The sequence below is a fragment of the Apaloderma vittatum genome, unplaced genomic scaffold, assembly GCF_000703405.1.
Source record: "Apaloderma vittatum isolate BGI_N311 unplaced genomic scaffold, ASM70340v1 scaffold7662, whole genome shotgun sequence".
Taxonomy (NCBI): Eukaryota; Metazoa; Chordata; class Aves; order Trogoniformes; family Trogonidae; genus Apaloderma; species Apaloderma vittatum.
This window is the reverse complement of record NW_009705200.1, coordinates 56,340-71,117: the sequence shown is the minus strand read 5'-3', so window position 1 is coordinate 71,117 and position 14,778 is coordinate 56,340. Positions and strand designations below refer to the sequence as shown.

The 14,778-nt window shown below is 44.2% G+C and overlaps 1 protein-coding gene across 1 annotated transcript in view; it reads left to right on the top strand.

Moving 5' to 3' along the window:
• Nucleotides 1-5,968: 5,968 nt before the first annotated feature.
• The window catches only part of LOC104270834 (sodium/potassium-transporting ATPase subunit alpha-1), an 18,771-nt gene continuing 9,961 nt past the window's right edge, over nucleotides 5,969-14,778 (top strand). Inside the window, exons 1-9 of the mRNA XM_009865307.1 lie at nucleotides 5,969-6,071; nucleotides 7,332-7,391; nucleotides 8,415-8,618; nucleotides 8,977-9,090; nucleotides 9,578-9,712; nucleotides 9,929-10,046; nucleotides 11,020-11,288; nucleotides 11,967-12,165; nucleotides 13,541-13,650. Of these exons, the coding sequence (XP_009863609.1) occupies nucleotides 6,042-6,071; nucleotides 7,332-7,391; nucleotides 8,415-8,618; nucleotides 8,977-9,090; nucleotides 9,578-9,712; nucleotides 9,929-10,046; nucleotides 11,020-11,288; nucleotides 11,967-12,165; nucleotides 13,541-13,650 (1,239 nt within the window). The 5' untranslated portion in view covers nucleotides 5,969-6,041. The remainder of the gene's footprint in view (nucleotides 6,072-7,331; nucleotides 7,392-8,414; nucleotides 8,619-8,976; nucleotides 9,091-9,577; nucleotides 9,713-9,928; nucleotides 10,047-11,019; nucleotides 11,289-11,966; nucleotides 12,166-13,540; nucleotides 13,651-14,778) is intronic.

Genomic DNA, 14,778 nt, shown 5'->3' with positions numbered 1-14,778 from the left:
AGGCCACAAGGAGAAGTCCTCAATGCGGATTGTGTCTCTATTAACTACAGAAAAGTGTACGCCAAGGCTCTTGGGGACGGGAGTGAAGACTTTTTGAGGTTGGATGTTGTGATCAAATGCCCATATGTGGAGCAGAAACGCCTCTCGGGTTGCTCCTGTTTTATTTTGAAAAAGTAGAGACTGGTTTCTGGATTGTATTGTTTGGATGTGGGTTTGTTGGTTGGTTTGGTTTTTTTTTCCCTCCAAATACTTCCCTGTGTGTATCTTCTACAGTTGGAGGTGTGTAGACTTTTATTTACTTTAGGTTTAGACTTGATCCTGAAAATTTCCCAGATTTTCTCTGCTTCTTGAGCAGAGTGTGACTGCGCAGGCCCTTGAGCTGCAGAGGTGGTGACATTGTCCCTGCCTACAGGTGCTGTGTGCTTCCCAAGCGCTGTTCAAACATTGACTTGACTTTGCATTGTCCTCATCGATGTGCCGCAGCGGCAGCGGTGTTGATATAACCAGATGAATAATAGAGGACCTGCAAGAACATGGCAGAATGGACAGTTACTCAGAAAAGGGGGTTGGGGGGGGGGGGGGGGTGTGGTGGTGTTTGGGGATTTTTTTTGAGTATGTGTTTATGTTGTGGGGTCTTTTTCCTCAGTGAAATCCTTTTGATGCCTGGCAATGCTGTGTGATGTATTTCAGACCAGTGGGCTGCAAGCAGCATCCACAAAAAGAAATCATATAAGAGATAAAACATTGCAGTCTTTGGGATTCTTTAAATCGTGAAAGAAGCCTTATAGAGTTTGCCTACATATGACTGCAGTGCAAGGGGCTTCGGGGGCTTAGGCTGCCTCAGCTGGACTAACAGGGGGTACAAACACTTTCTAATGTAGAAGGCTGTTAGCTGTCTCGGTTCCATTGCAGATTTCATAAGTTGCATGGGTAACAAAGCAATTGGCCTGAAGCTGAAGCGATGACATGAGGGATTATTCAACAGTTTATGGCTGCCCTAGGCTTTTTTAGGTAGCAAGTCACAAGATTTGCTTGTTGAGGGGTGAGAACACAGACGGGTCATTGGGGACTCCCTGAAAAATGAGGATGTGAGAGAGAAAGGCTGTTTAAAAGGCAGTGTGTGGATACAATACTGAACAGCATGTGCCCTGCCCCAAGTTAGGGTACCCAAAAAGGAAACTTCTTTCCCATGGGAGCATGAGGTGGAAGAGAAAGTAAGAGCATAAATGCGAGAGAACAAGTTCCTTGTCTCTGCAGCTGTGAGGAGAAGCCAAGCGGAGTGTCTCTTTTACTTTAAATGGTAACAGGACAAGGGGAGGGCCATGAGCTGCCCGGGTTTGTTCAGCCCAAAAAGCAGATTATCCAAGGAGGTGTGTGTAGTGGATGAAAGCAGATGGATTTTCATTTTTGGTCAGAGCTGCCTGGAAGCTGTCTGCAAACAGCAGCGTGTTTCACTCAGTCTTCCTCATCACACAGGCATAGCGCATGGTTGTTAGTGCGTGCTTTGGCTTGCTTCTCGAGGTCAGTGCTAATGTCTGAACCCCAGTTACAGGTTCTTTTTCCCATTAGGAACTAGGAAGGCTTATTGTGTAATGGACTGAGGTGTGACTGTGCAAATCAGAGCAATCTTTCTCTGGTGCGATTAAGAAATATTACTCTTCCCCCCTCCCCCATCTCTTTCATTCCCACTTTTTATTACTATGGCTAGAGGGTACTCTTTTTGCCAAAGAAAACCCTGGGCCTGGTCAGCAAGCATTTTTGCAAAAGCAGTGTTACAGGTGAGGGGTCTTTGGCAAGTGATCTGTACCTGCAGGTTGCAATCCCACAGCCCAGTGGGACCCTGACCTGCTGAAAACTGCAGATATTCATGCTTCATCCAGGCCTTTCAAAGGGTAGTTGAAGTCACCAGCTCCTCTAAGAGAGAACAGTGCCCAGTCACTCATCTCTTTATGTGTCTAACAACTGCTAGAGATGTCTGGATTGATGGTAAAGATGCATTAATATACCAGGAAAAGAAGTGTGGGAGAAGATACTCCATAGTTGGCTTGGCACCAAAAAAACAAGGAGGGCCGCTCAGCCATGCAGGAGGGGCATATGGAAGCCAGCTCTTTACTTGAGTCTTCAGGCAGCTCCAGGAGAAGTAAGAGATGTTTGTCCTAATATCCACAGAAGGCTTAAGGTGTGTGATTGGCCCTGTTTTTACCCTGATGATGAAAACCCTCAAAGGGTTGGGACCCCTTGTCATAGGAGGAAAGCTTGTCCTCCCTTAATGTGGGAAGCAGCAGGCTGCAAACAATGAGCGATTACTAGCTGTTGAGTAAAAATGGCTTTGTACTGCCCTAGATGCTCAATCTGTTCAATTGATGCCGTTGATTAGACTTTTGATAAAAGGTAGGAGATGAAACACAGCTCCTAGGGAGCAAGAAGGATCCAGAGAATGCATTTGCATCCCTTGCTGCAGTAACATAGGCTTGCTGAGCACTGTTTCCAGTCCAATAGGCATAGTCCATATCATGACTCATCTGGATAATATATTTACTGAAGACTGTCTCCTGAGGCAGCAGGACAGTAACTTTTCTATTTTCTCTGCACAGTTGATTATAATGACATAAGCACTAGAACAGACCAGGCCTCCAGAGACTGCGTAATTTATTTTGGCTCTTGGTGTTTCTTGTTGGATTAGGTGATGTTAGAATAGGGTACTTCAGAGCTTGTCTGCTGATTTGCACCACTCCCGTTTCCTGGTCAGTCATGGCTTGTGTTGTGAACATTAGCCTTGAATGGCTCGACTAGTCCAGAACAAAAAACCATAGGCTGTGTCTGAAAGACAGTAGGATATTCTGTGGGCTGTATAAAACTTCTTACAGCAGTGTGTACAAATCTTGTGCTTAAGCCAATGGAAAAAAAAGTCTTGCATGGCAAAAAAAAAAAAAAGCTGCGAAGCAGTGTTGTTTTTTCTGTGGCAGTTTTGATGAGTCAGAGCTTCTAGGCTAAGTCAAGTAACAGGGGTGACGTTTGTGATGAAACAGGCCTTCCTTTGTGTTCAGGCCATGTGATTAGTTTTCGGTAAGATGTGGATCTGGAGTGCCATAAGCTGCCTTCTCATTGTACGGCAGGAAAAGGAGGGGAGAGCAGGGAAATCCTATGGGTGGGCTGAACCCCCATTCCCTGGCAGCCCAGCCAGCACAAGCCTTTATTGAACAGATTGCACTCACCTTGTCAGAAGAGAGGCAGTGGCCCTGAAGGCACAGAACAAGGGCAAGGACTTCCGACTCTGATCTTTGTGTCAAGTGCAGATAATGAGTGATGGAGCAGGAAGTTCAGAATCTGTGTGAAATGATCCGGTTGCAAGAGCTGAAAAAAATGTTACTGGCTTAACTTTTCTGTAAGGATGAAATAAATGTGGTACTAAAACAGAAGGGAAGATATTGTGGGGGGCTTGTTTGTTGTGTTTTTTTTGCTCTTTTTTAAGCTGAGCAGCTCTTGATTCCCTTGGTAAGATAGACTCTGTTAAGACCCAAATACCTGGGTGCTTAAAGAAACATGTAACTCTCCAATTTTTTTTTTGTCCTGACTGCAGCAGATCGCTGGGGTGTTTGTTCAGAGGTTTTTAAGCAAATCATGCTTGAACAAGGGCAGCGAGCCTTTTCATGTTTGCCTGCTTGTTGGTCATATCTACAGCTGAAAGAGCTAAAAGCTCTTAAATTCTTGAGCAGTCCACTTCTGCCCCAAATTTGCTGAGTAACTGCTTTTCACAGAAGTTTCGAAGAACCAGAAGGTGTTTAGATCTTCTGGAGAGAGGAGGTGAAGCTGAAGGCAATGGACTGCTAGTCAAGGCACTATCTGCCCCTTCGTTAGAAAGCATTTTCAACTCAAGCAGTAATCAGGAAGCACGTGTTTTGTGCATGGCTGTGTTTGGACTTGCCTGCTGAAGCTTTAGCAGAAATCAAAGTCACTTTTTGAATTGCCCCATGGCAAATTCTTGTGATGCTGGAATGCGAGGACTGTGCTGGTTTAAGTTCTGTGGCTTTCAACTTTTCGAAGAACTGAAATGGGAGTTTAGGTGCAGGGGAGAGAATGTCAGGAATGCTGACAGTCTGTAGTGCTGCATCCTTTTCCTGTGTGAGAGGAGGCTAACAGCTTGGTTCCATTTATTAAAACTTTTTATTTCACAGCTCTGTAGCTGTATGCAAGGATGTGGGGGATGCAAAACCTGCCTTTACTGAACAGGGCAAAAGAGGGCTTCTGTGCATGTGAAACGTATGACTATGACTGCAGTGGTGTGCACAGAGCTTTCTCAGAACAATAAAAATCCTTGTCTAGATGTGACCAACGGGTCCTTCTAGGAAAGTTTTATTCTTTTTCTTCCCTCCCTCCCCACTCCATGTAGTTTCACTTTTGTTTTTTGTTTCTACTTCTCTTGGAGTACATAATGAAAATTTCCTGTGCTAGCTGCTCAGCAGGACAGTTCTTGGATTCTAATGATAGTTTCTGTGTTCTGATTGCTCTCAGGAATCCCGTTTGTGATCTGAGATGCTTGTGCAAAGATCAAGCAAAGCGATGCCTTTGAAACCTTTCCTTAATCTTGTTAACAGTTTGAGTCTGCTGCCACCAACTGCTGTTTCATCTCAAAATGCTTCTTGGGATCCTTACTGGTTGAAAAATCTCATCACATAAAACTTGGCAGGGATGTAATAGTCCCGTGCAGAAGGGAAGGGAGGGAAAAGCTGCTATTGCAGGCTTGTGAGAATCTGGAAATGTATGGAATAGTTAATGAAGGAACTGCAGGCTGTACTGGTGCATGGTTTTGGTATCTTAGAGGGTGTACAAACTTCCTGCAGTTTGGAATTGTTTCTGTAACTTTTCTGTACTTTTTCTTTTTTGTCTTTTAAAAAGGCAGTTTATATGAGCTAAGTTGTGATTTGTTTGTCCTTAAATGCTTGTTTACCACATCATGACAAGATCTAAATCTCTGCATGATTTCATGTAGAATTAACCATAATGAAAGTGAATGAAAATCCATCTGAATAAAGAGGCTTTAAGCGAATCATCTGCTCTGTGAAGTGTAAGCAGGACTGAGCACCAATTGAATGTGGTGAAGTGTACTACTGCTTTGTATACCATTCTTGCTTGTCAAACTGCCATAAATTGAAAGCAGATTTCAGTTGTGTAACTAGCCAGCTAGAGTGCCAAATTGAGAATGAAAGTGTTGCAACTTACTCCCCCAGATTTGACCAGTGAGAGATGCTACCTTTTATTTATCTGCAGTGAATAGGCTGCTCCATGACAAAGCATGTGGAAGAAGGAGAGGAGGAGGAGGAGTTAATATCTTGAAGGGAACATACATATGCACTCAGGAATTGTTTTTTTCTGCTCTTCATCACTTTTTCAGCTTGAGCTGGGGCTAATACATCAAGACTGAATAGTGTCTAGCTCGTTTTCCTCCTAGCTAGACTTGCCCAATGTCTGGCTGTAATTAATCTCTGTATCAGGGAAGCTGTTGAGCAGATTCGTCTGCTCACTAGCTCTCTTTTTTTTTTTTTTTTTTTATTGAAGTGACAGGCTCTTCTCAGTCATGTCCAATGATAGGACATGGGGCAATGGCTGCAAGCTGGAGCATAGGAGGTTCCACAATAAAAGTTTGGAAAAACTTTTTCACTGTGAAGATGACGAGCACTGGCACAGGCTGCCCAGAGAGGTTGTGGAGTCTCCTTCTCTGGAAACATTCAAAACCCCACCTGGACATGTTTGTGTGTGCCTTAAGTGATCCTGCTTTGGCAGGAGGGTTGGACTAGATGATCTTCAGAGGTCTTTTCCAGTCCCTAACATTCTGTGATTCTGTGATAACTTTAAAAAATGATAACGATTTTGTCTGCCTGGCAGTCTCATGTGCATGGTTCACGTCTACTGCTGTAGAAATTGGCCATAAGGTGTTCCTGACGGTACTGTGTTTTCTCTTGCAGGCTGGAAGAGACAAATATGAGCCCACTGCTACATCAGAACATGGCGCAAAGAAGAAAAAGGGGAAGAAGGAGAAGGACATGGATGAGCTTAAAAAGGAAGTCTCAATGGTAAGAGTGTAGGGCACAGAAAGAGCAGCTTTAAGAATGTTCACTACCTGCAAAGCCCTGTGCCTCATGTAGCTACCAGAGAAAAGAGCTGCTGTCATGGTAGAATTGTGTCGCTGAAGGCACTGATCTTCCATCTCATCCCCTCTGTGTCCAAGCCAGACATGCTGCAAGTTTTACAGCGTGAAGATGGCCACACAGTAGGCCCAGAAGACGTCACTTCTCAAAAAGCACTTGACACAGAACTCAAATCTCTGCTTGCTCGTGTTATCCGCAGCACAGCGTAGCTGCGTTTCCTCAGCCGGGCAAGCACCGTCTGGATAGCAGCACTGCAGGCTTTATTGTGCTGTCGTGTGAGTGAGACTGCTGTTTTCATTTGAGCTGAGGAGTTGAGTCTGTACAGCTCCATTTACTGCTGGCTTCTGCTCAGACTGACCTCAGTATTATTTCTTTTAATCGTGTTTGAAGCTGTGGAGAGTGTATCCCATCCCCGTCTGTGAATGCTGGATGATGCTTATGTCTATGAGCATCATCTAGCTTAGATCTGCCCTCCTTGAAGATGATGTGGGTTTTGTTTCTGTGCTGTGGATTTGAGTCTGGGCTCTCATGTTTTTGGCCCTTCTGTTAGGGATGGGGGATACTGAAGCTCTCCAAGATGAGATTTCAGTAGCATAGAAATATATGAGAGTTCAGTAGCAATGCTAACCTAAAGTGATTCCTCCCTCTAGTACAGCCTTTTAAATGAGGCATTGCTCTGCACTGACATGATTCAACTGAAAAATAGCCTTGCAGAGAAAATGAGCCTCTTAAGGGGAAGAAATGCTGCTTAAGCTGGCAGTGTTACTTAAAAATGTGTGACGTTACAGGGTTGATCTTCTGTACATTCCTACCTTCCTTCCCTAGGCTTTCCTTTCCCCTCTTCCCTCATACCTTCTCACCCCCCCAACCCCCCCCGAAAAACATCCACTGAGGCTTCACAGAATTTGCTGGGGGTATAGAGATTGTGCTAAGATATAATCAGAGTTTGTTTGAAAAGCTGTCATGTTGTACCCAAACAGTCACAAGAATGCTACAAATGAGACCACTTGAAGTTGCGGAATGAGATTGAGATTCTCTTCACAGACAGGATGAGCAGGAGTCTTGCTATCTCATCATGCTATTACAGATAGGAAACCTGGGGGTTGGGATGGAATTGCTGAGCTCTTGCTGAGCAGCCTGCAGGGACTGTGATCTTCTCCCCCACAACCATTTCTTGTCTTTCAGGATGACCACAAGCTGAGCCTTGATGAACTTCATCGTAAATACGGAACAGACTTGAGTCGGGTAGGTAGACTTTGTTCTCCCTCCCTCCTTTCCCTGATCTGAAAAGTAACAGTCTTGGTTTGGAGCACTTCACAAAGGGAGATCTGGGTGGTCTGGGTTTGTTGTTTTGGTTTTTTTTTCTCCTGTTCCTTTTTTTTTTGTTTAATCTCCCCTCCTCCAGTTAAGTTTCCCAGGCTTTGGGAGAACTGTTGAGCTAACAAATACTTCTCTTCGTCCTCCCACTGTAAAGCCTGGCTGCAATACTAAAGTGACTCTGTTTCTAACAAAGTCACTGTTATCTGCCTCTGAATTGTTCCAAGGTCAAGTTGATTCTTGGATTTATTTTTTTTTCCTGAGGAGCTTGTAATAAAGGCAAATGTTTATTATACTGCAGATGCAGTCTAGTGAGCTAGCTAATGCCCAGAGACTTAATGATGGCTAGTAGCAGTTAAAATTTTACCCTTTTATAATAAGAGGTGTGCAAATGTCCTAGCTAACCTCAAAGTCCAGCGTAGAAGCACTGCACTGGTTTTGCACCTTTGCTCTTTGCTTTGCTTCATACGTGTTTTTTTTTGCCTGACTGCATATAACAAATCTGCTGTTACTCTATAACAGCACAGATATTTGCATATTTCTGTCAAAGACCTTGGCTTCTGAAAGCTAAACTTCCTGGAAGGCCAATCCAAAGTGTCATCATCTTTATGGCTCCCAGCTTTCACTTGTTCCGTAACTTGATAGGATGGATTGCGCTGGGCTGTTCCTCAGAGCTCAAAGTCTGCTGCTGTAGCCTTCTTGTCCTGCCCTTCCTCAGTACTTGTAGCCCCATGGCCTGCAGGCTCCTCAAGTAGCATCTAACATCCTGTAGGTCCTCTTTTGTACTTCAGCTTTCACATCCTGCCCTTGTGTTAGAGAGCCCTGGCAGCTGTGGAGATCTGCATTACCTGTTAGCATCTCTGCATCACTATGGTAAAACATGAACAAATTCAGAACTGGGTTCCCCAGTCAGTCCTGCCACAATGCCCATAAAAGGAATCTCTCTTCTAGGGTTTGACTCCGGCACGTGCAGCTGAGATTTTGGCCCGTGATGGCCCAAATGCCCTCACGCCCCCACCTACCACTCCTGAATGGGTAAAGTTCTGTCGGCAGCTCTTTGGAGGATTCTCGCTCCTGTTGTGGATCGGTGCTATTCTATGCTTTTTGGCTTATACCATAGAAAGTCTGACGGGGGAGGAGGCCAACAAGGATAATGTAAGTAAAAAATATCTGGTTTACCTCAAAGGCAGGCTGAGCAGCCTGTTTGGCCTAAAGCAGAGCAACTTCCTCTAAAGCATGCAGTCCAGAAGCTTTTCCCATAAGCATGGGGAAATTTGATGTGTGAGCTTAACATGTCTTGGAGTGCTTCCACCTAATGAAATGAACAGCTGACTTCCTTTGTGTTGTGTTAAGAACACTAGCTTGTGGGCAGCCTTTGTGTACAAAATGTACAGAGACTGCAAGTACCTCCATCCTTTCTAATCGGGCACTTAAACACCAAGCAATTTAGTTGGACAAACTTGAAGCCTTTCAGGCAGATTGCCCTCTAACTCACTTCCTCTGCTCCTTGTAGCTGTACCTGGGTGTTGTGTTGTCAGCTGTGGTTATTGTTACTGGCTGCTTCTCTTACTACCAAGAAGCAAAAAGTTCCAAGATCATGGAGTCCTTCAAGAACCTGGTGCCTCAGGTATGGAATGCCTCATTTCCGTGCTGTACCTTGCTCAGGTTTATTAAGTGTTTTAAACATATGCTTCAGTTGCAAAAGGCCTGGCTGTTAGTGTGGGCTACTAGCTCTTAATTTCGAGGGGTCTGAGAGATGCTTTTTTTATATTCCTAGTAACTGTGCTAATAGGGCAGTTCCACCAGCTTATTAGAATTCATAGGACACTTTCTTGATAGTCTGGGAAGTTCAGTAAGTGTTGTGATAAGCACTAAAACTCAGATTCCTTCACAGACAGTCTGTATCATACCTTACTATCGTACTGTTACCTTGGCAACAAGGAACTTTAATATCAAGAAAATAAAAATAGCTATTTTTCTTAAATAACATGCATATTGGAGACAAATATCTTAGTACAATAGAAACTTCTTACAGCCAGAGCACAGCTATTTTAAGATACTCAAATCTGAGCTCCTTCATATTTGACATAGGTTGCTTCTTTAATATCTTTCAGCAAGCACTTGTAATCAGAAATGGCGAGAAGATCAGCATAAATGCTGAAGGTGTTGTGGTTGGCGATCTAGTGGAGGTGAAAGGAGGAGACAGAATTCCAGCTGACCTTCGGATCATATCTGCACATGGTTGCAAGGTACAGCAGTGATGGGCTGTGTGAAAACTTCATTATGAAGGATGGCAAATTAGTCTGGTTTCATAGAAAGTCTTTCATGCTGCAAATGAGTGGTAGAGTGAAAGAAAAGCGTAGGGGGAGTGCCTAGTGTTTTATCTGCTTTTATTGTTTGTGTATGACAAGCAAATCTGCCTGCTTGTGTACGACAAAATACTCTTTTTTTTTTTTTCTGTGCAGGTGGATAACTCCTCACTTACGGGTGAATCAGAGCCTCAGACCAGATCTCCAGATTTTTCCAATGAAAACCCGCTGGAGACCAGGAACATTGCCTTTTTTTCCACCAACTGTGTGGAAGGTATGTGACTCTTTCACTTCCCTAAAGTATTAACAATGATAGGGATTGAACTGCACAAGGTAAGCAATGCAACCGCTGCGAGAGGCAAGTGTGTTAGTTGGTAGCCTACTCCTACCATGCAAGAGCAGGCTGGAAGTTACCAGCAAAGGCTTTGCCCATTCCAAGTGCAATGCAGCGGGCTAAGGAGACTCCACAGCACTGCTGGTTTTGGTTTTTTTCTTTCTTATTCCTCCTGGAGGATCAGCTCTGTGGTGTGTCTTTTAGCATGACTGCCTTCTTACAGCAGTGTTAAAGTGCAGATAACGTAACGTGAACCAAGATGATTAGGCAGATCTGTAAGAAGTACTGCAGCTGCTGCAGAAAGCAAGAATGTCAAACATCTCTGGCAGAACTTTCTGTTGTAGCTCTGAGCATGGTGGTAGGCACTCCTTGTGCTGAAGCCCGGAACATCTTTTCTACACCCACAAAGGTGGCAAGGTGTGACTGTTCAGTGATGCTGTAGAATTCTGTCTGACTCTGTGACCTCTCCTGATAGATTTTCACCAGCAGACTGTCCCATGCTCTTTCCCAGCCCCTGAAAATGCCCCGCCCAGGAAAACTGAAGAATATTCTTGATCTTTCTCAAGAACTTTTGGGAGAAAAAAATGAGCCTCCCCTTAAAGGAGGAAAGAGGACACTGTCTACTTCTTCAGAATAGCTTCCTCTAATTCCCTGCGATTGGCACTGGATTCCCTAGTATTGAAGGGAGAGGACATACAGCTTGACCAGTCAAATGAGAATCCTGTGCAGCACTTATCTCCATTTTTTCCTCATGCTGCCAGAGAGTGAAAAAAGCTGTAGTGGGAGGCTTTGACCATTGGAATGCCGACTTGTATTATCTTGGGCAAAGCTTGCTAGACTCTGGGTCAGACTGAATAAACTCAGTGTGTTTTGGGAAGGGTTTTTGTTTTCTATAACCTGTCTTGTTTTCTAGGCACTGCCCGTGGCATTGTCATTAGCACTGGGGATCGCACTGTGATGGGCCGTATTGCCAGTTTAGCTTCTGGACTGGAAGGGGGCAAAACTCCAATTGCCATGGAAATAGAGCACTTTATCCACCTCATCACTGGAGTGGCAGTGTTTCTGGGTGTCTCCTTCTTTATTCTTTCACTCATCCTTGAGTACACGTGGCTAGAGGCTGTAATCTTCCTCATTGGGATCATTGTTGCCAATGTCCCTGAGGGGCTGCTTGCCACTGTCACGGTAAGTGGAGTTGGAAAAAAAGATTGAATGAGTTACATGTATGGTTCTTGAGCAAGTGGAGTGCTGCATATCCAGTGTGCATTCATAGAGGTAAACACTAAAGTAATGGAAGGTACTCTGTGGTGAGTGTGGAGGGCTAGGCTTCATAAATTCAGTGTGTTCAGACTACTTGCCTGAATCAATGTCATGCTCTGCAGCTGTTTTTCTAATGGAGGTCGGTCCCTAAGCTAGACATGCACAGCGGCTTGGCATCGTAAAATTGAAGTGAGCAAGACTAGGAGTTCTGGACTTGTCTTGCCTTTTTCTGTGACAAGAAGGGACCTTGTTACAACTATTCCGGGTTTCTACACCCATGTGCACTCAAGCCCTTCCGACCCTGAAGGGCTGGCACAGCATATCCAGCAAGCTTCACTCTAGTCCTTGCTTCTGAGGTGGGACCCAGCACAGGTTCTTGTAGGTATGGTTTTCTGAAGAGATGGTGGGAGTATCTAGGTTGCTCTGCTGTGTAGAGGGTGGTGGTGGTGGACACATTCATTTTGCAGTGGCAGGGTGAGCATGGAGTTAGGGAATTGCTGCAGGGCATGCAAGCTGATAATCATCCCATGCCCACAGTGAGTTGGGTAATGGTGTATTGGTGCATGAGCACATCTAACCTGTCCTCTTCTTTCTTGTCTGCAGGTATGTCTGACACTAACAGCCAAGCGTATGGCTCGTAAGAACTGCTTGGTGAAGAACTTGGAAGCTGTGGAAACCCTGGGCTCCACATCCACTATCTGTTCTGACAAAACAGGCACTCTGACACAGAATCGCATGACAGTTGCGCACATGTGGTTTGACAACCAGATTCACGAGGCTGATACTACAGAGAACCAGAGTGGTAAGGACTATCTCTTTGTGCTTCAGGCACTTCATTAAAAAATGTGGGTTTTTTCTGGGGTTTCCTGTACACTTCTAGAACCCACTTTTCTCCAGTTCAAGTGAAGTTCACAGTTTTAACATGATCTACAATGAGCATTACAAGACTTGAGGTGACACATAGAAAGCTTAGCACTGTACCACAGTTCTGTTTCATCCTTAAACTTCTCTTGAATGTTCAGCTGCTTATGTTTGTCCTTTATGTAGAAATATTGGCTGTTCTGTATTTCAGAGTACCTGATTATTTGTGCTAAAATTTAGCTGATTAAATTTTCCCCGTCTTAAGTCTGCCGTAAGTGTGGACAGCAGAGGTATTGATCCAGATAATAAATTACTTACGACTGATCATAGATGGAAATTTCCCATGTTGGACTTGATGGCTGCCCTTGAACAGGGGTTTTCCCAGAATATCCTGGTTGTTTGCAGAGCAGTAGCAATGAATGAAGTGACTGAGACTTCGGCAGGAAGCTGCTTCTAGCTGTTGATAAGAATCTGAATCTCAGGTGTGCTGTGCAATTGAGAGAGGTACTTAATCTCTCCAAAACTGTTTAGTACAACCAAATGCAGGAGTTCCTAGTTATCACCTACCTTGTGAAATATTGTGATTGCAACACGTTACTAAACGTTTCTTAGGGGTGCTACTGCCCCCTGCCCCCGATAACTCCAAAACATTGTGCTTCTCTGAACCCATAAAAAAGTGCTTTACTCTTCTTGGTCTTTAACACTAGTGCAAAGTAACAAGCTATAAATAAAGTGTTATTTGGAAGCACTTGGTTTTGGCCTGGCAACGGTTGGCTTGACTGCAGTAGAAATAAACCTAGATTTCACTTCATGGAAAATATATTAACTTATCAGTTAACTGTCTGTTCAGTTCATTGCCCTTGAAGCCAACTTAAGCGTTAGCATGAGAGAAGCAGTATCTTCCAAGTAAGCATTATTCCCTTGGGATCTATTTCATCCAGTTCCTGGGTGAGGGATAAAGTGAGACAACCTGGAGGTGGAAGTCAGCATCCCTTATTCAAATCCCTCTGAAATAATGTTATCTGTCTGGCATTTCTTGGCTTTGTCAGTATGGCCTGTGCTGCTGCTGAATGCAGCCTTTACTGGAATCTTGAAAGCAGAGGTGTCCTCTTGCACTGTTGCTGTTTCATCCTCATGTCTTAAAATAATCAAGTACCTGGAAAGGGAGGAGGGTTGAAAGAGATGGAGTGAGCTAACAGGCTCTTAAAAGTTACCTCTTTCTGAAGTAAAGGCTTTTTGCTCTTAAGCCTGGGGGATTCTGGACTTAAGTGGTTTTTGGAAAGGACAGCTTTTTGACACGCTTCGTCTACTTTCAGGTGCTTCCTTTGACAAGACCTCAGCTACTTGGACTGCTTTGTCTAGAGTTGCAGGTCTCTGCAACCGTGCTGTGTTTCAGGCTAACCAGGAAAATGTACCAATTCTTAAGGTGAGTTCCTAAAAGAAATGTTTGTCGTGTTGTCCACCACTGCCCTCCTGTAATACTAGTGAGGTTACATCCAGTGGGTCACAGGACCCTGCACAGTAGAAGTATCTGCCACTTTTAATCTTTTCTGCAGTCTAGCACTCTTAAAGGAGGTATGCTGTAAGCAGAGGTGATGGAACTGGAAACGACACATTTCTCACAGCAGACTCCCTACCATCCACTAGCCATCTACACTCTGTTTGGGAGGTCAGATATTTCAGACAGCACTAGGAAAGACCTAGCTTTGCTAGGCATTTCCCAGTGTCTGGCTGTTCCAAGCATCTCTCTCTCTGGCATTTGTCCACTTAAAAGCCACAAATACCCAGTTCTGGGAGCTGAGAGAAGTAGACGTAAGCTGGGGAAGCAGCAGTTGTGGGAGACTGTTTGTCTTTAGCCAGTGTGTTCTCACTGGCAAGTCTTGGCTTCTTAAGCTTTTGCTGGTTCAGCACTGGCACAAAAGCTGGCCTCACACCAATTCAGATTCCTGCTTTCAGCCAGGGCTGAAATTAACTGTACAGAGCTTATAATCTGTCAAATATTAGTCATGTTGCTTAGTAATCTTCTTCCCAAGGGTGTCCTGATTCTGTGGTAATAGAAATGATGGAACAAACTACTTTCCCTTAGGACTCTTCTAACTGTAACTTCAGGTCATTCTGTTTTAGACTTAAGATAAAGAGCTGGAGTTCTTCCCATCCAAGGAAGACTTGGGGGGGGGAATTTTGAAAAGTCTTCAGATACCAAAGAGCAGTATAAAAATTAAAAAAAAAACAATTATAATGGAAAAAGAGACTATAACAGCAAGAAGTATTTGATTTAAATTGCAGCAAAGGAAATTCAAGTAGGACATGGAGCACACAAACATCTCCCAGGGCTGAGAACCCCCATCTACAATCTCTATCAGCACTAACCTTATGGGGAAGAAGGCGTGGACAGATTAAATCATCTCTGCCAAAGGCTTTGATAAGAAGATCTTATATTAGGCTGCGAGAACACATGCCAAGTGTTTCCATGTACATCTCATCAGTCCTCATCTCACACTTGCTGTTCTTCATGGCAAGCAGTTCTTCTTGAAGTTTAACCTCCAGCCTCTCT